Raw genomic sequence first — 25,756 nt, 5'->3', positions numbered from 1 at the left:
CGCAGCAAAAATTTGCAAGAACCTTTTCTATTTACATGGATATTTTTGAGATCTTCAAAGTTCTTCCATCTTTCCATTACACTTGTGGAACCTGTCAACAGATTTCCATCTCTCTCTTTAAAGACCCACTCTGGTGAAATTCTTATTTTTTGCCACAAGAACATGTTTTTGACATGTTCATGTTCTCATTTTTCTGATGATAGAGGACATCCATAATGAAAATTCAGCTTAAAATGGCATTTCTGAGTGTTTATTTATTCAAATTGTTTGGAATCAGGAGCAGTTTGAAGAAGACCACCCTCTACCACTACCCTTTTTCTTTTTATGTATCTTTGCCTGTGTGTCCTTCCATATACATAAATACTTACATTTTTTTGACTTGTAGTTGTTTTATTTTTTTATTCCTGTAGTTATTTGTGGATTTTTGTGGCCCATCACATTTAGGGGGCAGTCACTGTATTTAGGGGGGCATTGCCCCCCACTGCCTGTGCCTTTATCCAATCTTACAGTAAAAAAATTGGATCTACTGGTATTTGTCTGGATATATATATACACAAACATAAAAGTATATTTATGTAACCACATTGCAAACATTACCTAACAGAACTTTTTCGTCTGCTCCTGATTCACAACAATTTGAATAAAGAAATACAAAAAAATGCAGTTTTGAGCTAAATGTTCTCTATACATTTCCTCAATCATCAGAGAAATGTTAAAAGAACACGTTAAAACCAAACACAATTATCATTGGCTTGAACCTTTTCAGCCCCACAGTATGGTTTGCTTTGAGGATGCAAAAATGCTTTCTCCACAATCCGCTTTAATGATGAAACCACGTGGTAAAATGAGTTTTAAAGCATCCCTATTCTGCGCTGTGTTTTGTTCCTGAATTTCTTTTTCCTCATTTGTCTGCGTCCCCCTTATAAACCATAGAACAAATGAATCGGAGCCTGTAAAGTGGAAGGTTTTCTGCGAGGCGTCCACTGAAGAGCATCGTAGCAGTCGGTGGGAGGGGGCGGAGCTATCTGCGGTCAGCAGCGGATCTCGCTGTGGGCCCTCGCTCTGGGTTTAGCTACACGAAACCGGAAACACACCATGTAAATATTAACACTTCAGCTAAAGTTCAGGATCACTCTGTTGGTTTCAGGGCGGCAACATGTTTTGAAAACCAGCCAAAGCACGCGGGGAAACTCGAGGTGAGCGGTCCGTTCTGCGTATTGCCTCGCGGGGTAAGTACTAGCTCCTCAGCTTCAGCTTGTAAGCTAACTGTGCTTGCTAACAGATATTCTGCGTCTCCAAACTAATGTTGCGGTTTTTTTTGACACGGAGGTGTTTTGTAAAGACGGAACGTGGTTTAAAAAGACTTCAGGTACCCGGGCTGCTCACTGCCTGCCGTGAACTGTTAGGCGGTGCTTGTCTAATTCTGATCCACCCGTTAGCTTTAGCTTTATGTCGCATAGCGAGGAGCAGCCTGGACCATCACTGTACTACGAGGCGAGAAAGAAGATATGAAACCTTATGAGTTAATGGCGGATCGGTTACAAAACACTGGTTTGAAAGGAGAGAGAATCGACGGGGAAGAGGTCAAATGTGATACAGCCAGTAACCACAACAAGTGAATGGGGTTTGCGGTAGGTGTCAATGGTAGTAACCCCCTGGCTTCGTTCTTCTTCTTCGTTTTCTTTAAATCTTTGTGGGACGTTTTTCTCTTAAGCTTTGCATATTTTACCGATGCTTGCTTTCACATGTGTTTATAGTAGGATTCTTGGTGTGGCTCAGCTCAGTTTCAAACCATCGCATGCTTTCACTTTTAGTTTTGTATTTAAATCTGTTTAATTTATTGTCATATCATGTTAAATGGGATCCGGGTTATATAATTCGTCCCGTTCTTAATCTCACTTAAAACAATTTAAAATCTGGGCCAGTTTCACATTTATGTTGGAAATATCATATAATGTGAAATTAAAAAAGAAAACAAAATCAAAAAAGTAAATCACGTACATTTTAGGAGATGTGGGGTAACGTTTTGGTTTATATTTGTATTTCAAGCAATAATAACAGAAAAAAGACAATTAAAAATGCAACCATATATAATTATGATAATAATAAACTTTTTTTGAATAGCACCTATCAAGATAAAAATCACACAGTGCTTCATAATAAAAGACGATAAAAACACAGTAAATTATTGTAAAACACAGAAAATAAAAAAGGATTAAGAAAAATGTATTTAAAAAAAATCAAACCTATTGAGATATTAGGTCATAAATTGATTGGGAAATCAAATTAAAGATCACATTATAATAAATACTCTAAATTATAATTGGACATATTTCCACATACAGTCGACATACAGAACACAATGAATCAACAACATGTGACGGTTGTCAAATAGAGTTTGATTATTATTTTGAGTGTGGGAGGAAGCACATTTATATAAATCCCACCAGCCCTGTTATGTTTCTCTTCTCTAAAGTTGCCACAATCCTGTTCTTAACATATATTTTTAAGGCTACTAAAAATTTTATAGTCAAAGTGGAAATTATGTCCGAAAACGAGATGCTTGTTGATTAAAAAATTGTATTTTTTCCTTTTTTTCCACATCATTCCAGTAAACATGGTTGCGTATCACGTCAGTCAAATGTGAAGCTTTGGGTGTATTTCCATCCAGTGAGAACTATGGATGTGTTATCCCTTAGTCTTACCTGCTCTTACCGACTGGATACCGGCAGTCTACGGGTGAAAAATGGGCAAACCTGTTCAGGACAGCCAAGTGGTCTTTACAAGATTGAAGATCCCTAAGATAAATTTCAATGATATTCAAAAACTTGTACATGAAAAAAATGTATTTACCAGTGTCAGCATGGGACGGAGATTTAACATTTACCCACCTGATAAAAAAAAAAAAAAAAAGAGAGAGAACATGAGGGGTTGATTCTTCACTTTACCTCCCAAAAGATCTCTGAGGAAAACAAGAAGGTCTCTCATCTGTTTGGCCAACTCAAATGTTCCACCATCTCCCGTTACACACAAACTGCCACAAAAAGCACCAGTTCAGATCAAAAATTCAATCCAGTGTGCGATCTTAAAATGTTATGAATGTTTCAGATGCTCCTGTTCTGTTTTTACTGTCTGACCTGTAAACACAGGTTTTACTTGTCATAAGGAACTTCAAATGCCTTTAGAAAAAGGAGAAATAATTTTTAAAAGAAAATTATTTATTTGAATCTCTAATGGCTAAATTCTAAAGAGGTAAATTGGTGGCATAATGTTTGTTTGTAAAAATAAAAAAAATGTGCATGAAAAAGATAAATTGGAACATCTACGTTTTGTAGATGTTGACATGTTAAACAAATAATTTTTTTATCATAATGAAAACTACAGCTTGACTTGTTTATCTTGTTTTCATATTTTACTTCAGTATCTTTTGAAACTGGTATTGTTCTTTCAGTTTTTTACTTTCACATTCAAGATTAGTCTCAGAATTAGGATTGATCAAAGACGATGTAAGAGTATCACATATCCATGTTGTTCCAAAGCCCACTGATCAAAAGTACTTAATGCTCCACTCAGTCTTTAATTTGCGATTTGAAAGCCCAAACAGCTTCTAGTTTTCTCCCAGTGAAAACAAATACTGCAGCATGTCTGATTCTTTTAGTGGTCTTGTCACAGTGGACAACTTCAGGGCATTTCGAGAAGCTAAACCTAGAGTTTGGGTGTTGCGCTTCATGTGAAATGATCCATCTGAGGAGACAGATTGATAGAAACCTTTATTTCACCAGTCAAAACAAGAATAAAAAAAATTATTTACAATGTTGGCCTGGAAAAGCTAAAAACACTGAAGGAGGAGCAGAGGTGTTGTCTGTAACTACGACAATGTTTTTCTTAGCCATTTCCCATTTATATGACACATGGTTTGTACCAGTGCAACCCTAAGTTGCTCTTTTTTTAAGTACGTGTGACTTCAGTGTCTATAGTTATAATGACAATGGTTACCCAGATGTATCTTAGTTTTGCTTCTTAGTTACTTCACTGTTCATGTGCTGAAAGCATAAAGCTGTGAATCACCTGATAGACATTTCACTGAAGATGCACTCAGACAAGCAGACTACTGCATAGCTGAAGCCAAGTGGTGTATAACCAAAAATTCACACTGTTCTTCAGTTTGAACCTTTTGGTTACTTTCTTTAATGCTCCACCTCTCCTGTGTGCACGCGAGGTACACAACGGCACGTGATACCTGAACGCAAATACCACCGCCACCACCCTGGTACCTCAGTGTAGCGTTTGACTGGTGAATCATTGTGACATGAAACGATTTTTGACAGGATCCAAACAGAACCTGGAGGGTAAACCTGCTGGACTTACAGCTGCAACAGAAAGTTTGATAAAAAGTGTTGATCTGGAGATGGTGGTTAGACACTGATGCTACGATGCTATGCTAATGAGTTTTTCCATGCGTCACCAGTATGTGATCACAAAGTGGTTTAAGGTCAGACTATATATTTACCGTCTGGACTTTAAGACGTGGCGGATAAATACAACAAAATGAAGTCACAGGACATTAAAAAAACTGTATTTCCTGAGTATAAAAAGAGACACGAATCCACTGTGAATGGAAATGTCTGACATTACAGAGCCAGTGATGTGCTTAAAGAGACTGTCAGACAGCCACTGTAGATGCCTTCATCTCTACTGTCAATGATATAATGACAAGAATCCAAAACATTGTCTGGCTGTTTTTGGGTCATGACTTCATTTAACAATAAATTACCTGGAGGCAGAATTAAGAACGTGCATTTTCTGTCTATCTGTGTGCCCCCCCCCCCCCCTTTTTGTTTTAAATTATAAATATGGCCTTGTTTTCCAAGAATTTTTCACTTTGAATTTACAATCAGATTACATTCAAGATGTAACCTTGCCATTTATGAAATTACTTTTATGCAAGTTCATTAAAAAAATGTAGAAAATCTTTTGTGATTCACACTACATGTGACTGACTGACACGGCTCTCTTCATGGGGAAAGGGATGCAGGGGGGCTTTTTTTTAGCACAATGATGTACTGCTGTGCTAAAGAAAACAGAAAATACATATTTGAGTTTAAACTGTGTTACATGTAAGTTTACTTCTTCAGGGGCTTCACCTGAAGAGCTTTGGAAGTTGTGTAGTAGATAAGCGGTCGCAGGAAAACGGTGTTGGGGAAATCATAGCTGTCAACAGTAATAGAGTAGAAGTTAAGGACTAAATCCCTCTTCTTTCTGCTGTCAAAACAGCTGAAATAATGCCCCAGATATCTGGAAAATGCATATTAAGGGCCCTAATTTTTAAAATGAAGCCCCATGAGGCTTCAGAGCCTTTGGTTGCAGACCCCCGTACTAACAACTCCTTATTATTCTTGTCCATTTCCGATTAAAATCCACTCTAATGGGGGGCACAGCCCTTTGGTTGACAAATGTGACTGATCATGTCATGTCAAGTCTTCGTTTTTTTTTAATGTGTCATGTTGCCTTTATTGGACTTTTTTGTAATGGTTGATCTACCTGTTGTTCTCTTTTCTAATAGATGTTTTGTGTTCCATGTTGTAGAGAGCTGTTACAAAGATGCCTGAAGTACGGGATCTGACTGAAGCTTTGCCAGAGATGCCAATGGACCCAATCACTGGGGTTGGAGTAGTAGCCTCCAGGAACAGAGCTCCAACTGGATATGATGTAGTAAGTCACAGCACAGACACACACAAAGTGAAAGACCATTTTAAAGTCATGCTGGAAAAATGCATGTAAATACATTTCAATATTACATTTTTTTAATGGCTGGATGCTCAAAATGTTTAAATGATGCCCCTGTAAGATGTAAAGCAAACAACTTTACTGCATAAAACCATTAGAGCGTTTTTCAGGTGGGTAAATTAAGACGGTATTAGAAATCATAAGCCGTCTTCAGCTCTACAGGAACAGAGCTGCTCAATCCGGGTCCTAAAGATCTACCACCAGGCAGGCATATACTGCTCGTTTTCCAGCCCTCCCTGCACCTATTACTGCTGATTAGATGCTGATTGGATCAGGTGTATTCAGTCAATCAGAACATGAAAACACCTGAGCCAGTTTATCAGCATCGAGGAGGAAAAGGAAGAGCTGGAAAACGGGCGCGATGGTCGACCTGGAGGACCAGGATTGATCAACTTCTTTCTGTTAATATAAGGTCAATTAAATGGACTTCTAATGTTTTCACCATTTTTTTTTGGGTAACATCTTAACTCCAAAGTTCATGTCTGTGCTATTTAATCCAGGTATCCACGACGACAGATGGCCTTGATGCAGACCTGTGGAAAGATGGCCTTTTCAAATCTAAAGTGACCCGTTACCTTTGCTTCACCAGAGTTTTTTCCAAAGAAAATGTCCGTTCACTCACCTGGCACATTGACCTGGTCAAAAAATAGATTGTATTGTTAAACTTGATCTTTTTTCCCCCCCTAGAGTCATTTAGGGAATGTATTAGTGGACATGAAGCTCATTGATATAAAGGACACCTTGCCTGTGGGATTCATCCCAATCCAGGAAACGGTGGACACCCGTATGTAATCGGTTCCTGTTGACACCATTACCTGTGGCAAAAAGCTCTAAAACCGCTTAGATTTTCTAACCTTCATAGATGTAGTTTTAAGTGCCATATTATTAATGTGTCTGGTGATTGCTAAAGGAGCAGACTGTGCTGTGGGTAAGGATTTGTTTTCCCCGTCCCTCAGAGGAGCAAGCCTTCAGGAAGAGGCGACTCTGCATCAAGTTCATTCCAAGGGACTCCACAGAGGCAGCGATTTGTGACATCCGGATCCTCGGGCGCACCAAGCAGGCACCTCCTCAGTATACGTTCATTGGGTAAGCAGTTTTAAAGCACTTAAATAAGGATCATTTATCCTTTAACGCCAAAGCTGTAGCTCCAGGATTGACCGTAATGTCTTGACAGTTTATGCAATTAACGTAATTCCAACAGATTCTGAAGCGGAGAAAAGCGGGCTTGATATGCAACAGGTTACAGAAGTGAGGTGTTCACACAATCAGCAAAAATCAGCTGATTGTGACGCTTTAGAATCCATTAGAATTATGTTATTTGCGTAAACGTTACAAGAGTTATGATAGTTCAAAGAGTGTTATTCCATGTTGCCACCAACAGGTCAGGCATTATAGGGTTAAAGACTAAGAAATGCAGGAGTTATTTGGGTCTGTAATATTAAACACTTAGGGCGAATCCGAAATGCCTCCCTTCCCCTACAGCTTCTCCTTGCCCCTACATTTATCCCTCCAAGTGGAGAGATATGGAAAGCATAATGTATTTAAATGTGGACATTACTGCCTCTCAATGAGGTATTAATGGTCATCTACGTTAGCGCGTAGCTGCCAGCGCTCGGAAAATACAAAACATCTGTTTTATAATTTTATAAAGTCCTGCTTAAACTAAAAGGCTTTACTTGTACTTAAATGTAAACTTCTGTGCGTCAGAGCACACCCACGTGAAGAAATGCGATTCTCTTCGGCAGCACAGCGCGACACTATAAACCTGCTGGTGGAGGGATAGCCATCCCTAAGTCGCTACAGATGTAGGGGTGTGACGATAACCATATCACCGCATCGCCGGTAATGAGATGATCACCACGGTGATGACTCGTCACTGCGCGTTCCTCTTTTTTTTTTTTTGAAAAGCTTTGCATATGGTGGGGGATTTGAACTATAATGAACACAATCATCTTTGCTAATAATTTACTTTTTCGGCGAGTCCTGTGTTCAAACTTCAAGGGCTTCTATGGGAATTTCCTTTGTATTCATTTCCATTACAAGCTGCGTGCGTCCTTGCTGCTTCATCACTGTGGTGATCAAAAATCCCACACCGTCACAGCTCTATACAGATCCTCCTAAAAAAACAAACTTTTGGACATCACTACGGATTGAAATACCCCTACAATCAGAGCAATAGGGAGGAGATGTAGGGGCAGGGAACCAGTTGGCATACGGCCTTAGAATAAGTCCCATCAGCAGATGAATGAACTATGTGATTGACAGGAAGTGTCACTGTTGGCATGGTAACATGGTGGTTTGTTTGTTTATAGCCATTCTGGTTTCTCTTGTTTACATTCCTCCCACCTCAAACACAAGTGACAGGGGAATGGACAGAAAAGGCTTCACAGCTTCACATCCTCAGCTTACTCTCTGCATGGAGCAAAACCAAAACCTCAAAGGGACCAAACCACTTGAAAAAAACTTTTAAAAAAAAATAGGTTTTATATCTGCTAAAGCACAGATATGCCATGATGTCAGTTTACAATTCGATATCAGTGGGATTCTATTCAATTTCTATTATTTTTCAGGTTGCCATTAAAACCTAGTTTTGTTTGGTTATTTAATAAAGCAATCATGTAACTGCTGATACAAACAGGGAGGAAAATGTTTTCAATTGGTTCCTATGAATCAAAAGTTGGCATTGGGTTTTTGATGAAGTGAATATTGATTCAATTATTTTTTGGTCAGTTCAACATACTTCCTTCTCTCTTGTTCTTCTTCCACTGCTGCATTGGTGAAAGTCTACAGAGGTTTGTTTCTTTGGATAGTTCAGGTTATGTGGGGATCGTAGGATGATGATGAGAAGCTTTGTCTGCTTTAGAACAATATTTCTCTTATAAATGGACTCGAGTTAGCTTCATCTAAGTGTGAATTTGGAGCAAAATTAAGGGAGAATTGATTTAAATCAAGAGAAAACAAGTAACTGTGCAGATCTGAATATAGTAGAACCACAAACCATGTTTACGTACCAGGTATGTAAACATGGTTTGGTGAAGAAAAGAAGATGGGTAATAAATATTTGAGGTCCCAGAAAGATGGTTTTCTTCTCTGTTTCTTCTACATTCCCCTGTCAGAGTTTGTTTGCAGCCCCACAGGGAGCAGCTGGTTCAACAGAAGAGTTTAATCTGTTGATTTAGTCTGCTTCGGTCTTTAGGGGGATGTTTGATTTGCACTCCAGCTCAAGTGAGCTTTCACTCTTTCCAAACGAGGCGAACTATCCGAGGAAACGGCCCAAAGCAGCGGCCTTTGAGGAATGAAGTTTGCATGTTTTCATTCCTTATTGCATCGTTCCACAGGGAGCTTAACAGCATGGGAATCTGGTACCGCATGGGGAATGTCCCTCATGCTCAAGACGCTGCTGTCCCACCACCCACCAACGCCATTCAAAATGTGAACAACTCCACCCCTGCTCCTGTTCCAGCAGCTCCGATACCCAAGTATGTCTCCTGGATTTACACGGCTCTGATGTTCTCACAAACCACAGAAACTTCTGTCCAAAGAGATGTTATTAATGTTTTAACGTTTGGATGTTTTGTGCTTGATTTTTATTTGTTGTTGTTGTTGTAGTATAGACTGTACAACTGAACACAACAGTCTGTAACGTTGGAGATTTATTACATTCTTAAAGACTTACTCAGATGAAAACCATGTTTTTATGTTTTCTTTAGCCTTTTTCCGACGATGGAGGACATGTATAGAGAAAATTAAGCTCAAAATTAAGTATTTTTTTTAATTCAAATCGTTGTGAATTAAGGGCAGACAAAAATGCTTAAAAAACATTGTTACTTAGAAAATAGACTGGATTGACCACAAGTTCCCTGCTCTGCTCCATTCTGATGCATCCACTGTAAACAGTAGATCCATGACCGTCTTTATTTACCTCGTCTGAGCTGGAATCTGGACCAGAACTGTACTTTCGGGTAGCTCCAATATTGATCCATGTTTATGTTGCTCCGCTAATGTTAGGTTGGAGGCTGTAAAAGAGAGAGTGTAAACAGATGGGTGACGGGAAATGGGGGTGGGGTTCCTGTCAGTGTAGAGTCCCGCCCACAATTCAGAGGTGAATTTCGAATGAACTCCTGCCGCTCTGCAGAAACTTTGTCCTAGAAAACGACGCAGGTTTTCTGATTTTTGACTCAAATCTGCATCATCATTAAAAGACCTCTGGGATCAGAGTTGGACTTTAAATGAGTTTGCTGCTTGGTGGGACATTGTTTGCTGAGTTTTCAGAAAACATAATAATGTCACGTCTTTCTTGCTTTAACTGTTTAAGAAGTGCTAATTACAAATGCAGGTAACACGCCTGCTTTCCCCCAGGACTGTGTGTTCAAAAAAAATGCAAATCATTCATTTCATCTTCTGCATTTTTTTTCTCAGGCTGAATTCTTAAAAAAAAAAAGTCCTGGTCTGTTTATTACGACAGAGTTTTAGGGCCAGTTTACAAATAAAAAATGTTTTTTTAATTACGACTTTTAAATATAATTTACGAGGAAAAAATAAGTTTTCCTTTTAGCGGAGCCTAGCTTGAAGATGAAATACGCGGAGCCTTTTGTGAAGCTTTATTTCCGGATATGTTTAAAAAACAAAGAGATTCTGAACCTTTTTGCAACTCAAAGTCAGATTATTGTCAGTGGAGCCGTCTTTCCGGGTTCAGTGTCAGTAAAGCGGAGTTTCATATGTAAAATAAGGAGCTCAGAAAGACATTTGGGTGCAGAGAAATGCTGCAGCCTTTATTCTCCTTTTCATTCACACACCCTAAAGTTCATCTGTCACATTACGTCATGAGCCTGTCATCCGAACACCAATGCGGAAGTAAACAGTGTTACATACGCCCCCTCTTCCAGAGGAAACGTCCCGTTTCAACATAAAACAATAAAGAGGAATGAAATTAGTCTGCTATATTAGCATTAGAACGTTGACAATCCCAAAAAGTGCTGCTCCTCAGACGGAAGCGTCACACAGACGTAGAGATCTGGTCTTTAATGGAGGGATAAAGGATTCAAGTGGACAGCTGCCTGCAGGGAAACCCGATGGTTTTGGACTGCAGAGATCCTGCAAAACCACCCATCGATAAATAAAACATTAATACATCGTAAATCAAACAAATGAGCTTCCAGACATTTGGAACGTTATCAATAAACATTCAGCTCAGCTGTTCAACAAAGTTTAGTCGGTCTGCTCTGCTGCGGCGCGGCGTTCACCTGCTGCTGCACTGTATGCTCACTTCCACTTTAATCTCGCAAATTTATGAGAAAAAAAATTATAATCTCGTAGTTTAATTTTTTTTTTTTTTTTTTTTTGGTGGCCCTAAAACAAAAAAAATGTTTCACTCTCTTCAGCACAAAGGGGTCAAACTTTCCAATTCCTCAACTTTGGATAAAGATAGTATTGTTTTCCTCTAAGTCACCCCTAGTAAAGAATTGAACCAACAGCCTTTAAGTTATCACATTTCATTCTCTGAAACTTCTGTGTCCCTGCTGGGGGATGGCCACTGATGTCCACTTATTACATCTGAAGGTGTTTTGTTGTTTCTTTCTTTGCTTCAAGGCATATCTCCATGACCCTGCCTGCCAGCTTCAGAGGGAAAAACACCACCAGACCGGATTATGAGCACCACAACTCCAACCTTTATGCCATCTCAGGTCAGAGATCTTGTTATAAAGCATTCTAATACTCACACCAAACATGAGTCAGGCGGCAAATTCGCATCTGTTTGGATGCGCGTCAAATCCGCTGATTGACGCTTGTCCATCAAACCTGCTTTGTGTGGGAGGAGCCACCATCAAAATCCTCTTCAGAACTTTATGGAAGCCACAAAAGAAGTTGAGAGATTAGGTTTAATCATTTTGACACGTCTTCATGTCTGGGTTCATGAGATCGCTCAGAGACTCTTCCAGTGCGGTGAGCTTCATCATCTGCTGCAGGAGCTGCATCTGAATGACGACACATTTTAAGTGGGACTTCTGTCTCTGTCATCCAGTTTGGCAACTAATGTCTCACTGCAAATAAGTAAAATTGCCTAAAGTTTAGGAGAAGAATGATTAGTTTCTCCCCTGGTTGGTTTTAGACTCCACCCACTGGTTACATCATCAACACGTCACTACTAGGGGTGTAACGACACACGTAGTTGAACCAAACTGTTTGGTACAGCAGTTTCGGTTCGGTTCACTTCTGTACTGTTTCGGCACGTTTTTTCTTTTTTTTCCCGCATATGCACTGTAACGATCCAGCTGCTTTGTCACTCGTAGCGAGGAAAAGAGAGCCGAGCTGCTGTTTGAGTAGCTGCATTGACTTTCCTTGCCCCGTAATCCACACGCCCTCAAATAGTCTCAGAGAGAGAGTAAACAGAGAAATAGATTGTTCCATCTCCTTTCCAGCATTAAAGCCCATTTATTATGAACACACACGAACAGCGTAACAACATGAACCTCACTTCTCTTCATAGCTCTCTCAGTGATGTCACACTCCCCATGAGTCTTAGTGGCTATAGGCGGGGCTAACCCCCAGGTCGCCACTGTATCAACTTTGCGCCGAGGCGGAAGTAATGTTAGCCATGAGTTTCCTCCGAGATGCTATGAGGTGACGGACAGTAAGCATGTCAACATATGGCTAATGCAGACGTGAGGCCAGAGATGAGGACCCCCCCCCCATCTCCTTACGCTCTCCTGTGTGGGAACACTTTGGCTTTGATCTCAGCATCCATGAAGGGAAAAGACAGTTGGATAAGTCGAATTCTGTGTGTTGACATTGTTGCACAAAGATAGCATTAAGTAACGCGACAGTAACGCATCTAATCTGTTAATGAACTTAAAACGGCATCAACGACTGTAACAATCGGGTCTACAAGAAAAAAAGTTCAAATGTTTTTTTTCAGGCCAGTGTTAAGTATCCAAAGTTTCTGGCTCCTGGCATCTAATAGTTTTTCTTATTTCATTGAGCAGATCACCTACATAGGTTTATTCTATTTATTGTTATGTAAAACCAATAAATGCATTTTGTAAGTAATTTTTTTCTGCCTTTTTTTGTACAAAAGTACTGATAATAAATGGATAAAAACTTTATTAATCTCCCAAGGGAGAAATTCAGGTGTCTTGCAGCAAAACACACACACAAAATAAATAACAATAAGATAATAGTTCATAAAATAGCAGTTCATATCAGGCAGATTTGTTAAACAGCCGTACCAAACCAAAATGTACCAAACCGAGCCCTATGAAATTCTGAACCGAACCGAATTGAGATTTTAGCGTATCGTTACACCCCTAGTCACTACCAAAGCTGAGTTGGTAATTAGTTAACGCGATGCATCTTCTTCACCAAAATTCAGATATTTGAACACTGGATGCTCCACAACACCTAAAACATGTAGCTGCCAACCCAACGCTTAAAAAACGCTCCGCAGGACCTCTGATGGTGACTAGACATTGGCTTAACGTTAGAGGTGCAACGGATCACGGATGATCCTGGCACACGGGTTCCGCAGACCACCCCTTCCTCGTTCGCGCATCAGTGAACTATTGTCTGTTCACATTGTCTGTTCACACCGAACGCAATTCATGCGTCAACCTTATGTACACCATCTTTGTTTTAACATGTCACGGTTGCTGCTTGACGTTGCTTGAGAAATGTGTTAACCTGCCGCTCCCGCCGCTCGTGGGAGGAGCTTCCGTCAAAAGCCTTTCTCGACCTCATCACGGAGGACGCAGGCGATGAGTGATCCGGTTTATTTGATCTTAAAGAAGTGTACTAAAGCGTCGCTGCACGGCTCTATGAAATCCTTCAGAAATCAGTCAGAGACTCTCCCAGTGAGCCGTCCCGCACTGTGGCGGGAGAAAGCCGCTGCTCCGCCTGGAACCAGTTAGTTTAGAGTTTTGGCTTTTGTAGTTCACTGATTCTTGAGCGTCGGGACAAATCATGTCCCACATCAAGCCTTTTTTATGGATTTATCGGCACAGACTACAACAGTCTGACTGAAATGTATTTCTTTTATTTAGTTTTGGAAATTCTGTGAAAGGTTTATGGGTGTAACGGTACACTAAAATCTCAATTCAGTTCAGTATTCAATATTTCATAGGGCTCGTTTTTGGTACATTTTCTGAATTTTATTTGGTACAAAAAAGGCAAAAAAAATGACTTGTCAACTGATTTTATTGGTTTTACATGACAATATATAGAATAGACCTATGTAGGTGATCTGCTTAGTAAAATAGAAATACAATAGAAAAACTATTAGCTGTCAGGAACCAAAAACATTGGATACTTAAATATCCAATGAATACTGGCTTGAAAAAAAAACTAAAATTTTAACTTGCACTTTTTTTTCCATTTAAAATTATTCAAGTTTCATGTTTTGTTTGTCAACATTTTCAGGTGTCCCCTGTGGCATACGCTGTCTTTGTGTAACAATGTCGACCCACCGCATTTGACTTAACCGATTGTCATTTCCCTTCATTGATGCTGACAACAATACAAATATATGTACCGTTACCCCTAGAAAGGCTATGGAACCGCTTAGGAAATGTTATGGAAAACCATTGCTAAAAGAAAGTGTACGAACCCGGAAACAATGTCTAAACACAAGAGTTTAAGAACATAGAGAGAAATGTGGTTATTGATAAATATGGTGAGTAAAAAACAGTGATAAATCTGTAAACACTCGTGAATATAAATTTGAATCATGTGGGGATGGATTTGGGTGTGTTAATAAGAGTTTAACAGAACTAAAAGAGTGTTTATACATGACAAGTCAGTGTTGGATGATTCCATGTGTGTGCGTGTTGTTACATGTGTGTAAATACACACACGGTGTACTCGTTAGAGAAGGAACACTGCCGTCATAGATGGTGGGGGAACTGGGTTTGGTGATATTTGGTCTAGGGGTGAGAATTTCAAATCATGTTTCTTGTCTTTTTTTTGTCCTATCTTTTGTTTTAAGTATATGTCCAAAGTAAAACATCCTCATCATTATAATCATTACCTGGTTGAATTCTCCAAAAAATAAAAAAATCCCCAAAATACCGTGTTGAAAAGTTGAAAAGGTCCCTGCATTTGTATTTATGATGGCCTTCGTTGTAATTTCGTTTTTGTGACTGTCTTGCAGCGATGGATGGAGTTCCCTTCATGATCTCTGAGAAGTTTGCCTGTTCTTCTTCTGATGTAAGTTAGTCTCATCTGTAATGTCTTTTATTTCCTCAAGTCACTCCAAAAAGCGTCAACATGGAGCTCAGAGTTAATGATCCCCACGGCAACATGCAGACAAAAACCACTGAGGTTCCTGATGGAGTGATACTTTGTAAATATATAGCGGTCTAAGCCTCCTGACATGCACAGTAGTCTCTAGAGCAGGCATGTCTAAAGTGCAGCTTAGGCTTAATGCAGTTTAAAGTCCAATTTAAATCCAGCCGGCAGAGAAAGAACCGGCCTTCACTGTTGACAGGAGCAGAAATACACAGAAAAGCTGTTTAATGTTTTACCACAAGATGGCAGCGGCGCTGCAGCCACCAACAACAGGCTCCGTGTCACTGAACATGATCTACAGGCGGCAGAGCGGAAATATCGAGAACTAAGAGAGGATTTGTTTTGGGACAAAATTCAGATTTTTTTCAAGGCTTTGCATGCTGTGTACATTTCAGAGGCTAGCTTCATATGTTTTTCACAGTCAGTTCAACTTCAGAGATCTCTCCACGGTCATGACAGGCTTATAGAAACGGTTCTTTTTCTGTTCAAAAATAATTCCAACCAATGCAAGAAAAATACCAGATAACCACCCAGAAAGTGTTATCTAGAAGGTGTTCCTATAGCATCGGTCCATCTATCCATCTTCTGAACCTGCTGAATGTCTTTCAGGGGCACGGGGGCTTATTCTATTGAAAAAATAATAATTGTGCTATCATGATAAATCAATTTATTAGAAAAGCAAAACTTTCCAATTGGATTTTAAATTAGAAGATAATGAGTGTTTCAGGTGTTTATGGTATCAGGTGTTCTTCTGATCTGGATAAGCATGAATGTTCTCTTCCTCTACATTAAGATAATAACAGGACATCCATATAAAGGAGCTTCTTTCCAAACTGATGGGAGAGACGAACCTAATTTTCTAGAAGAAAGGCTTCTGCCATCCAAGTTAGGTTAGCAGACCCCAACATTTCGAAGCATGACACCAGCCAAGCTAACGAGAACAAAGGAGAAAAACGACACAAGAACACAAACCGTGAACATCGGAGTTTGAGAAATCTGAAGGTGGACTTCCCCAGCTCTGATTGAAAGCGTGCGTTCTGCTCCCCGTTTGTTCTGTGTGCAGCTGCAGCAGGTGGACCTGATGGGCATTACGATCAAGTCTCTGGCTGACATCGAGAAAGAGGTGAGTGAGAAAACCACGTCGACCTCCGGCAGCGTTTCGCACAAAAGGCCTCAAATTCACACGCCACTTAAACAACATTGTTCTGATTTGGATGAGACATGGTCATTTCAGGGAAAGCAGATGGTCTGCGACAAATGTTAAGGTTGTAGACGACTCGGTGAGTCAGAGAAATGTCCTTTTCCATGGGGATGCTGTGGGCAACAGGTAGTAGCAAACACCTAAAACAACAGGCATGGGGGGAGTAAGGAGGAAGGAAGGAAGATCCCCAAAATCTCGGACACTCTCCAAGGCGCCTGATAATGCCGTTCAAATGATAAGTGGGCCTTCATGATACACTTATCACACACGGCAATGGTACGTTCCATCTTCACAAAGTCCTTATAAGGACAAACGCCTCAAGGGAACTGCGAAACACTCCGGTGCTCCCCTTAAGCTGCAGCCGCTCCTCTCTAAGACCCTCGACGGGCCCCGGCAACCCAAAGACCTGCAGCACCCGTGTGACTGAAGAATGGTGGTCACTTTTAGATCCGATTAATCCTGAAAAAGTCTCCATCTCTAAGTTAGACTTCATGTCTTCTACCTACCAGTGAAAAATAGAAATGATCTGTGCTCCACTCACATGACAGCCTCTGTGTAGTGAGAATCTTGGTAAAAATGCAACCAATCAGAAGAGACCTGACAGGATGGATGGATGGATAAAACTTTATTAATCTCCCAAGTGAGAAATTCCGGTGTCCGGCAGCAAGACACACACAAACACACACAGTTAATAACAATAAAATACCAGTTCATATCAGGCAGATTTGTTAAACAGCCTGATAGCTGAGGGGACAAATGAATTCTTAAAGCGCTCCGTCCTGCAGATCAGTGAAAGGAGCCTTTTACTCCATGTGCTCCTCTGTGCAGACATCGTGTTATGCAAAGGGTATCTGGGATTGCCCAGGATGCTTTGCGTTAAAGCCCTCATCCTCTTCTGCAGCACAGAGTCCACCCTCCTCCTGATCACAGATGCACACTTCACACTGTCCCGATAGGAATACTGAAGGGGGTCCGGGGCCTTGATATATGACGCCACACCATTCCGGATCGGAACCGTCTGAAGTATGAGCTGCATGAACCAGGGCAAACATTGTTGACCACTGGGAACACTTGCAAATTAGACTTCAACATGATTAGATCTTTGGGACGAAAAAAAAAATCTTTGGGACGATTCAGCCCTCCAACTGCATGATGAGTCATGTGACCGTCTGTCCACCGCATGGATCCACTGAGTTATACAGTGTACCACCGTTTATCGCAGAAGTTCCACTCGAAAAATAATCCGCAAAGTACGATTACAAATGTTATAAAAGTAAAAAACAACTTACCACACACACTTTTCCCACACAGACATTTTCTCTCTTAGAACAAGTCCAGTATTGTAGGATGATTACGAATGAGGATTTATGAACTGATCGCATGAGACGCGGCACTGAGGAGAGTGAGTGACAGGGTCTGCAGCCAATCAGGATGCAGAGCACAATGCCCCGTTGGAAAAAAAAAAACAAAGCATCCACAATTGCACAAAAAACCCTGTGGAACTTAAATATATTGAAGGAACGCTGTAGTTCACATTTCTGGACTATTATTGTTGCTACAGATCAGACCGTCATGCACTTTTTCAAAACTGATCTTTGAAAAGGTGGATGAGATTCTGCAGGAGTTGTAGGCTCCAAAATTTAGAGATATTTGTTGGGAATCCAGAATTGGCTGAATGGGTGTCCTGTACTTTGTCCACTAGGGTGCACTGTTGTGCTTTGCCAGAAAAAGACCCCAAAGATTGTCCCTGTGAGGGTTAGATGTTTCCTAAAGGACATCATTTTGGGCTGTTCTGACGACGGCATGGAGTTTTATAACACCACTGCTTTTTCTGTGGGTGAAATTTCATAATCATAAAAGGAAATGGTCAAACTCCAAAGCTAATGTTGAACACTGCTTTAGCATGAATTAATGCAGTATGGTTATGTCATCAAACAAATTCAAACAAAAAAGGCTATTTCAACTAATTTAATTTTCAAAAAGGTCCTTTCTTTAATAAACTCTGTAGCTCACTGTTACATTTCTCTGTGATGCGTCTGTCCTATGGCTGTATATAAGGTCTGTATGCATTGACATTGTTTTCTCTGTCTGTCCCCGTGGGATTCACACTTTTGTTGAACATGTTTATAAATAAAGTTACCAAAAAAAAGAAAAGTTTTATGTCCAGTCTTTCCTTTGTGATTCCAGTACGACTACAGCTTCCGTACCGAGCACAGCGCCGCCGCTCGCCTTCCCCCGAGTCCCACACGGACCACCCTGAGCTCAGAGGCTTGAGCCCGCCTCCCGCGGCGTTCCCACCTGAAGACCCGAACCCAACTACTGAGACCCGGCCCACGTCCTGCAGCACAGACACTACAGTTCTCCACCACGATGACAGTGCAGGAGACGAGAAGCCGGCAGGAGCCAGAGCGTCTTTCTGTGGTCTCGCTGTCGTCCTGCTTCTCTATCTGCAAACGGGAAACATTGTAACCAAGAGGGTCGACCTAAAACAATCTCAAGTCATCACTGAGACACGGAGACTTACCCAGTGTTGGCACAAAAGCTTTTAGAGAACCACATTTCATGTTTTTAAGCTTTATAGAGCATAACAGGGAGTGTGTGTGTCAGGAGACACGCTGTCCAACGATCCAAACAACCTCTCCTCTGAGTCTTGGCTGCAGGAAGTCGGCTCAGTTGTTGGAAAAGAGGGAAGAAACCATCAAATCCCGTCTGGGTTTGTTCCTGCTCGTGTTTTTGGCATGTGTCCCTCGTCTTACTGTAGCACACTGGGACCGTTTCAGTTGGTTTTGTTTTTGGGACTGAATGTGCTTCCTGTTGCCGCTGGCCAATCGCAGAACTGCATCTTACACGCCGTTTGTGTTTGAGCCGGCCGCTCCAGTCACCCTCAGAACCACTGCTAGATTTGACACGCAGATTTCCGTGTAGTTTCACACTGTCCACGCTACAATCAGGAGTCTGGGCTGGCTTTTAACCTTAGAGATCTGGTCGAGACTCGAGTGGAGGGAATTCCATTTCCTTCATCTGGGAGAAAAAAAGGGAACCGGGAAACCCAGATGATCCTGTAACAAGAATGTCTCGTTCCCCCGTTGGGCGTTTGATTTTTAGACGGTTCATGTGGACAAACCCAGTCCACACTGGAATTGTCTTAACCTCTTTAAATGGAAAAAAAAAGGACAAATGTGTCTTCTTTGGTTTCTGGGGGTCTGATTTTATAGAAATGATGTAAAAGTCAGTCTTTTTTCTAACGTTACCACTCCCTACTAACTGCCAGCAAAGCCCTGAGTTACAGATGTTTAACTTTTCTGGTTTTTAACCGTAGATCTGTCCTGAAAGATGCGTCCTCTGGTAGTAACTTAAGTGACAACCCATGTGTAAATATATTCACAAAATTCCCAACTTTAATATTTGAAATCCAGATCATTCCCTGGATTTCTGGCACAGAGGTGAGAATTTCTAAAGCACACCTTGTTCATGCTGGGAAGAAGTGCAGACAGGATGGCTCTAACGGGGGTAATGGTTGGAGGAGGGCAGTTTTCCTGGGAAAAGCCACCACAATGACAATGAGGGCTGGAGAAAAAGGGTTTGGGAAAGCTGCTGCCTGGTTGTGTGTTCGTACTTCTGCCATTTTGTTTGCAGTTTTTAACCATCAGGAGACGCGTTTGTCTTCCTGCAGCATCTCCTTCAAGCTGTGGACTTGTCTGTTACCCTCCACGTCAGCAGTGGGAGTGAACGCCGTTTCGGTCCACGCTCAGCTGCTGTCCCTCCTGACAGATTCATGTCAAACTGGAGCCATCAAAAAACCCTCTAAAGTAGTAGTTGTTACTCAGTTCTGTCCAGTGCAGTGATGTTTTCCTGTCCATTCAATGATCACTTTAAGATGCGGCTCCAGCTGGAGCCCTTTGCCTTCATTGGTCTAAATGTCTCTACAGACTGTTACAGAAGCTCTGCAGACATATTTAACATGTGCATTTATTCTTTTTACTCCACGTTTGTCTAATTTATTAGTTCCATGTGGTGACAGTGTTGCTATAAAGCTGTTTTCCTAAATGTTTAGAACTATTTGTTGCACTGCTAACATAAAGTGGGCGGAGTGATGACTGTCATCTGTGCTCAGCTGCATTAGTTCACTTCCTGTTGTCTCGGACTAAACATTTACCAGCAGACTAATAAACACTCCAAACACGTGTTTGTGTACATGTGTGCTGACATGAGGACGTCTACACGGGTTCTTAAATATCAAATCCAAAACCACATTAAAGATGGGGGGTGGGGGTCCATTGACTGTATATGGGAACTGGACTGAGTGAGGGTGGCGCCCCCCAGAGAAAGGGGTTTACTCCTAGCTCAGTTGCCAATTTTTTTACAATACAGGCACTGCCATGTTGGAACCAGGTGAGGTCAGTAAGGAGTGGTGGGTCTGAGTCAACGTTGCTATGGCAACCACTCACTGATGAGGAGCGAGCTTGCTAGAAGGACACACCCCTACCACTTGAAAGTGGGTTCAGGAGAATCTGTCAAATGTTTCTAACATGAGGCCCCATGCTTTTGAATAATGTTGGGGTTCCTACTTATAAAACATATGTAACCCCAATGCTAGCATTACAAAAAAAAGAAATAAGAATTGTTACAGGAAGTAAGTATAGAGACCCATCAGGCCCACTACTCAGTCATTTTAAAATATGTAAATTTAGTGCCCTAGTTGACGACATTCTCAAATGAATGAACAAAGTGCACAAGATATGGGTAACCTTCAATTTACAGGTTAAATTCAATAAAAGACAAATATTAACTTAGAAGGACATAAAGATTCAGAAAACCTAGATTTAGAACAAAGGCATGGAGGTGTCTATTTCAGAATGGAAGAAACTGGACCAATCGCTGCCTTTAAAGGTCTTATTAAAATTGAAATGCTAAGCATATATCAAATATGTATATAGTGTGTAGAATTATTTATCAAGAAAAATACATAGAATTTTAAGTAGATGTTGCCACTGAACTTTGTGTAGGTAAAAAGGTTAAATGAGGGTTTGTGTAGGTAAATGTGTATGTACTTATATGTTTTTTTAATGTAGGCTGGGCTTAATATTTATGCAGAGATCATTTTAATTTTTATTGTTTGATCTACTTTAGTTGATGTAGCAATAGGGGCTGATGATAGAAGTTTTCTTCTTTTCTACTCCTTTTCAACTATTAGAATTTTATTTTGTATTGTATTTATGTGGTATAGTGTTATTAAATGGAAATTAATGTTTAAAAAAACGTGCACAAAAGCAAAAATAGGAAAAAATGAGGATTATCAAGAAAATTAAAAAAAAAAGGTATCAGAGAAAGAATGTTTATTCTGGCCAATAGAATGAGTAACAGCTGATTATTTCTCTATGGAAGTCAATGGGATTTTGTCTCTTTGGAGCCAGCTGATACTTCCTATTGGAACACCAGGGGGGGAGTCACTTATTCCAGGGTACTAAGACAATTAACATTACAATAGCAGTTATGTCCAGTTTCTTACTGACCAAAACCCAGCGAGAGCCACTTATTCTCTTTTAGAAAAATACACTTTATATATATTTATGCAGCTTTGAAGCCTTTAATTCCTAATATCTAACTTTTAAATAGTTTACAATATTTGAATGTAAAAGTGTTATGTTTTTCTATAAATAATAACTTAAACCAATTTACTTTTTACAGAAGCACATACAAGTTCCTTTCAAAGTAAAATGCTCTGTTTCAAATAAGATCCTCCTGCTGCTGCAGATTTACTTGAATTAAAAATGCAAGAAAGCCAATTCAAAAATGGCATTTCCCATCACTATGACAACCAGTTGCTAAGCATAGGTTAGAATATGTGCTTTACTAATTGAAAAGTTATTCCAATTCTTTAAAACCATAAAGCCACAATGAAGGGCTAAAAGAGCAGAATGAGACTCATGTTGCAAACCCCTGTCATATAAAGTCAATGGGAGCGGCCACAGACTGATCACATGGTCAGTAACACTCCAGCTGCTGCCATCATCAGAACATTGACTCGTAATGAGTACAGAGTCCGCTCCACCGTCTGTTGAGAATTCCTAATGAGAACATCCAGGCAGTCGCACAAACATTCACACATTTGTGAATGACAAACCTAAATTTATCCAAACTGCAATTTCCCCTTTGAGATCAAAAGGATTCCTGTGTTAAACTGAAATAAGTGGATGAACACCAACTCCACCTTCATTCTAGAGACTGAAGTGTTTGAATGTCCGGGGCAATTTAGAATCAAGCCTGTTTCTGGACCGTAGGAGGAAGCCGGAGCGCCCAGAGAAAACCCACACATGCACTGGGAGAACATGCAAACTCCACACAGGTACCGGCCGGGATCTGGAACAGGGCCTATCGTTGTGGGGCGAGAGCACTGACCACTGCACCACCGTACAGTCCCCTTCAGAAATGGTTACAAAAAAGCATTGGAGAGCTCTGAAACGTCAAGTCCAGATCTGAATCCCACTGAGCAGCTGCGTGGAGAGATCTCAGAGCAGGAGTTGGGAGAAGAATGACCCGGAGACGTTTGCAAAGTTCAAGTCCAAACTTCCAGTAGAGAGGTAAGAAACTCCTTCGTGGTTACAGGAGGCGATGGAGTTCAGTTAATTTTTGTCCAACTTAGAGTTTAGAGGGAATTTCTGTCAGATTTGACTTTTCAGGTTTTTCCTTATTGTTGTTTGAGTGTAAACAAAAAGAGTAAACACCAAAGCATTTACAACTGGAACCCTGCTCTGAGAGAAGTGTTGCATTTTCTGACAGAATTGCAGGCATGTGGATCTTTTTGGCCACGGCTTCGTGTGTTGATAAGGCTTACAAAACTGTTGGCAAGTACCCACTAGATTTGAGTTCTCTGTTCCTCCCATCATTTCATTTTCTCTCATTCAGAATCTTTTGCTTTTTCTTTCACTTTTTCTCCGTCTTTTTCACTACTGGCTAAAATAAACCATAATTAAAATAAGAGGAGGAATTTTCACACACACCTGACAGGTTTCATAATAAACACCTCCAATGACTCATGCCAATACAGGCTATGGCTAAAATAAAAACAGCTCTCGTTTGAATATTTTTATTCCTGCCACCAATGTGGAGCAGATCTGCAGCAAGAACGCAGTTCTAAAAATCACTTTCTGTGACTCTGCCAGCCGGTCGGTCTCTGTCTCCAGGGTCTGCAGCAAAGACTGCGGCCAAACTGCTGCTCTGGGCTGGAGATCAGAGAGGATCATGGAGCTTTTCCCTCCAGGGTGAGTCCCACGGTCATTTCCTTCCATTATCACTCCAGTTTCTAGAAAAAGAAGCGTTCTGGGCTTCAATTTTTTACAAGAATAATTCACAGTTGTAGCATTATGTGCACAAACTCCATTCTGCGTGTGTAGGTGTCCAACATGTGTGCAACTGCAGAAAGACTTTGTGCTGGTGCAACATCGATTTGTGCTCGAGTAAAAAACTGCAAAAACTTTTAGATCCACAGCTGTAGAAAGGTTTCGTGCTCTTTATTTTATCATGCATTTATTTGACATGAGTTCTTCTTGCAAAATAATCCAATTTACACATTTAAATGTGAAAGAAATCAACAAAAAACAATTCTCATTAAACTTGTTGTGCATTCAAAACCCCATCAACAAGAAATAAGTGATACACAGCAGCTCTAACAAGAAAAACTTCCAAACTCCAACTCTTTCTTCATCAGCCAGTCCATTTTCCTGCTGGTGAGTGACAGTTACATTTCCTACGTTATTGTAGGTCAACATTCAGTCCAGGATATTAATCTGTTAATTTGATTGATTTAATAACTGGTACGTATGAAGACAAGATAGAAAAAGGACCAGCTAGGACTCAACACCTCCCTGTGTAACTGGCAACTGGACTTTCTGACAGGGAGACCACAGGCTGTCCGTGTCGGCAAAAACACCCCCAGCACCACCACAATGAACACAGGGGTCCCCCAGGGATGTGTGCTGAGCCCCCTTCTCTTCACTCTGCAGTGCTGGGTCTCATCAACAGCAACGATGAGACCACCTACAGAAGCGAGGTGAGCAGGCTGGCTCTTTGGTGCAAAGACAACACTCTACTCTACTGAATGTGGAGAAGACAAAGAAGATGGTTGTGGACTTCAGGAGAACTCACACTCGGCACGCTCCACTGATCATCACTGGTGCTGCTGTGGAAAGGGTGAGCTGCACCAAGTTTTTGGGGTGCATATCTCAGAAGACCTGTCATGGAACCACAACACTGGCCAAGAAAGCCCAACAACACTTGTACTTCCTCCGCAAACTGAAGATAGCTAAAGCTCCTCCCCCCATCATGCAGACCTTCTTCAGTGTTGCCATCGTGAGCGTCCTGAACAGCTGCATCACCGTGTGGTACGGAGCATGGACTGTGACCTGCTGGAAGTCTCAGCAGCACATGGTGAAAACAGCTGAGAAGAGCATCGGTTTCCCTCTCACTGGCCTCTCAGACATTTATCACTCTCGCCTCACCTGCAAAGCCTTCAGGACTGCAGGGGACCCCTCACATCCATCCTAGAGACACTTCCTCCTGCTGCCATCAGGGAGGAGACTGCCAAGTCTCCAGGCCAGAACCAGCAGACTCAAGGACAGTTTCCTCCATCAGGCGATAAGAAACTCAACTCTCTCCCTACCCCATCCCCCGCTATACAAACTTAAACTGAAAAACGTTTCCACCTGCATCAGAACATCATCTTAACCAAAGACTGCCATCCTCCACTCGTGTACCTACTGTTTCTTAGCACTGTTGTCCCCTTAAACCATCTCATTGCCACTTTTACACTGACCTAGGTAGATCGCTGTTGGTCTGGTCGCTCATCACCGACCAGACCTACTTAAGGAGATCCAGAACCAGCATTCATTACCAGTTCGTTGCCCCTGATGGTGCATAACCTGGGCTCTCGTCTAGTTTTGCCATAGTGTTCATCTTCACGGCTAACGTTTGTATTGCCTCGCCTCCAGGACATTCTGACCACGAGTGGACACCTGAGTCACCGGACTACCTGACCCATAGAACCTCTCGAAACACCAAGAACCTCCAGCCTCGCCTCAAGCCATAACTACCTCAAGCTACTTCATCTGCTTCACTTCAGTCTCCAGCCATGTCAAGATATCAAGTCATTCTGTATTAATTAAAATCCTTTACTTACCATTCAACTCACCTGTGTTTTCCTTCCGGGTTCCAGCGTCTGGGTCTGTCTTGCCTAGCTTGCCATGACAGGCTTCTTTAAGACAAACTTTAGCTTCATCTGGACAAAAACAAGCGGTAAGAGGTGAACTTTCTCTCTCTGAATGGATGCTTTATTCAATCCATCGGAAAGATCAGCACATATATATCACTTTCCTTTGCCGCTGCAGTTGAGATCATCTCAGCCGGCTAAGTGGAGTGTTGTCACGGTAGCGCGACAACGTGCAGCAGCACATATAGTCAACAAATAGTCCGCTTTTTGTGGAAAAAAAAACG

At 41.2% G+C, this 25,756-nt stretch overlaps 1 protein-coding gene across 3 annotated transcripts; it reads left to right on the top strand.

Moving 5' to 3' along the window:
* The first annotated feature begins 999 nt into the window (after positions 1 to 999).
* On the top strand, positions 1,000 to 20,452 carry LOC101173957 (multivesicular body subunit 12B). 3 transcript variants are annotated; one of them, XM_020707854.2, is made up of 10 exons: positions 1,000 to 1,196; positions 5,587 to 5,712; positions 6,288 to 6,395; positions 6,475 to 6,571; positions 6,744 to 6,873; positions 9,126 to 9,266; positions 11,377 to 11,471; positions 14,930 to 14,985; positions 16,130 to 16,189; positions 18,455 to 20,452. In XM_020707854.2, exons 2-10 carry the CDS (start codon positions 5,602 to 5,604, stop codon positions 18,539 to 18,541), a joined length of 885 nt encoding a protein of 294 aa, XP_020563513.1. In that variant the 5' UTR covers positions 1,000 to 1,196; positions 5,587 to 5,601; the 3' UTR covers positions 18,542 to 20,452. The 3 variants fall into 3 exon arrangements, with proteins under 3 accessions (XP_020563513.1, XP_011480333.1, XP_020563512.1); XM_011482031.3 differs by having other exon boundaries at positions 1,001 to 1,229; XM_020707853.2 differs by lacking the exon at positions 1,000 to 1,196 and adding an exon at positions 1,431 to 1,631.
* The last annotated feature ends 5,304 nt before the right edge of the window (positions 20,453 to 25,756 follow it).

Source organism: Oryzias latipes, chromosome 12 (assembly GCF_002234675.1).
Source record: "Oryzias latipes chromosome 12, ASM223467v1".
Classification (NCBI taxonomy): domain Eukaryota; kingdom Metazoa; phylum Chordata; class Actinopteri; order Beloniformes; family Adrianichthyidae; genus Oryzias; species Oryzias latipes.
Note: the sequence above shows the minus strand (reverse complement) of the source record. Positions and strands in the feature narration are given on the sequence as shown.

Excerpts from the sequence above, each read along its gene's own strand:
- LOC101173957 (XM_020707853.2), top strand. Across the intron at positions 5,713-6,287 it reads CTCCAACTGGATATGATGTA|GTATCCACGACGACAGATGG; the intron begins GTAAGTCACAGC and ends TATTTAATCCAG. Across the intron at positions 6,874-9,125 it reads CCTCAGTATACGTTCATTGG|GGAGCTTAACAGCATGGGAA; the intron begins GTAAGCAGTTTT and ends ATCGTTCCACAG.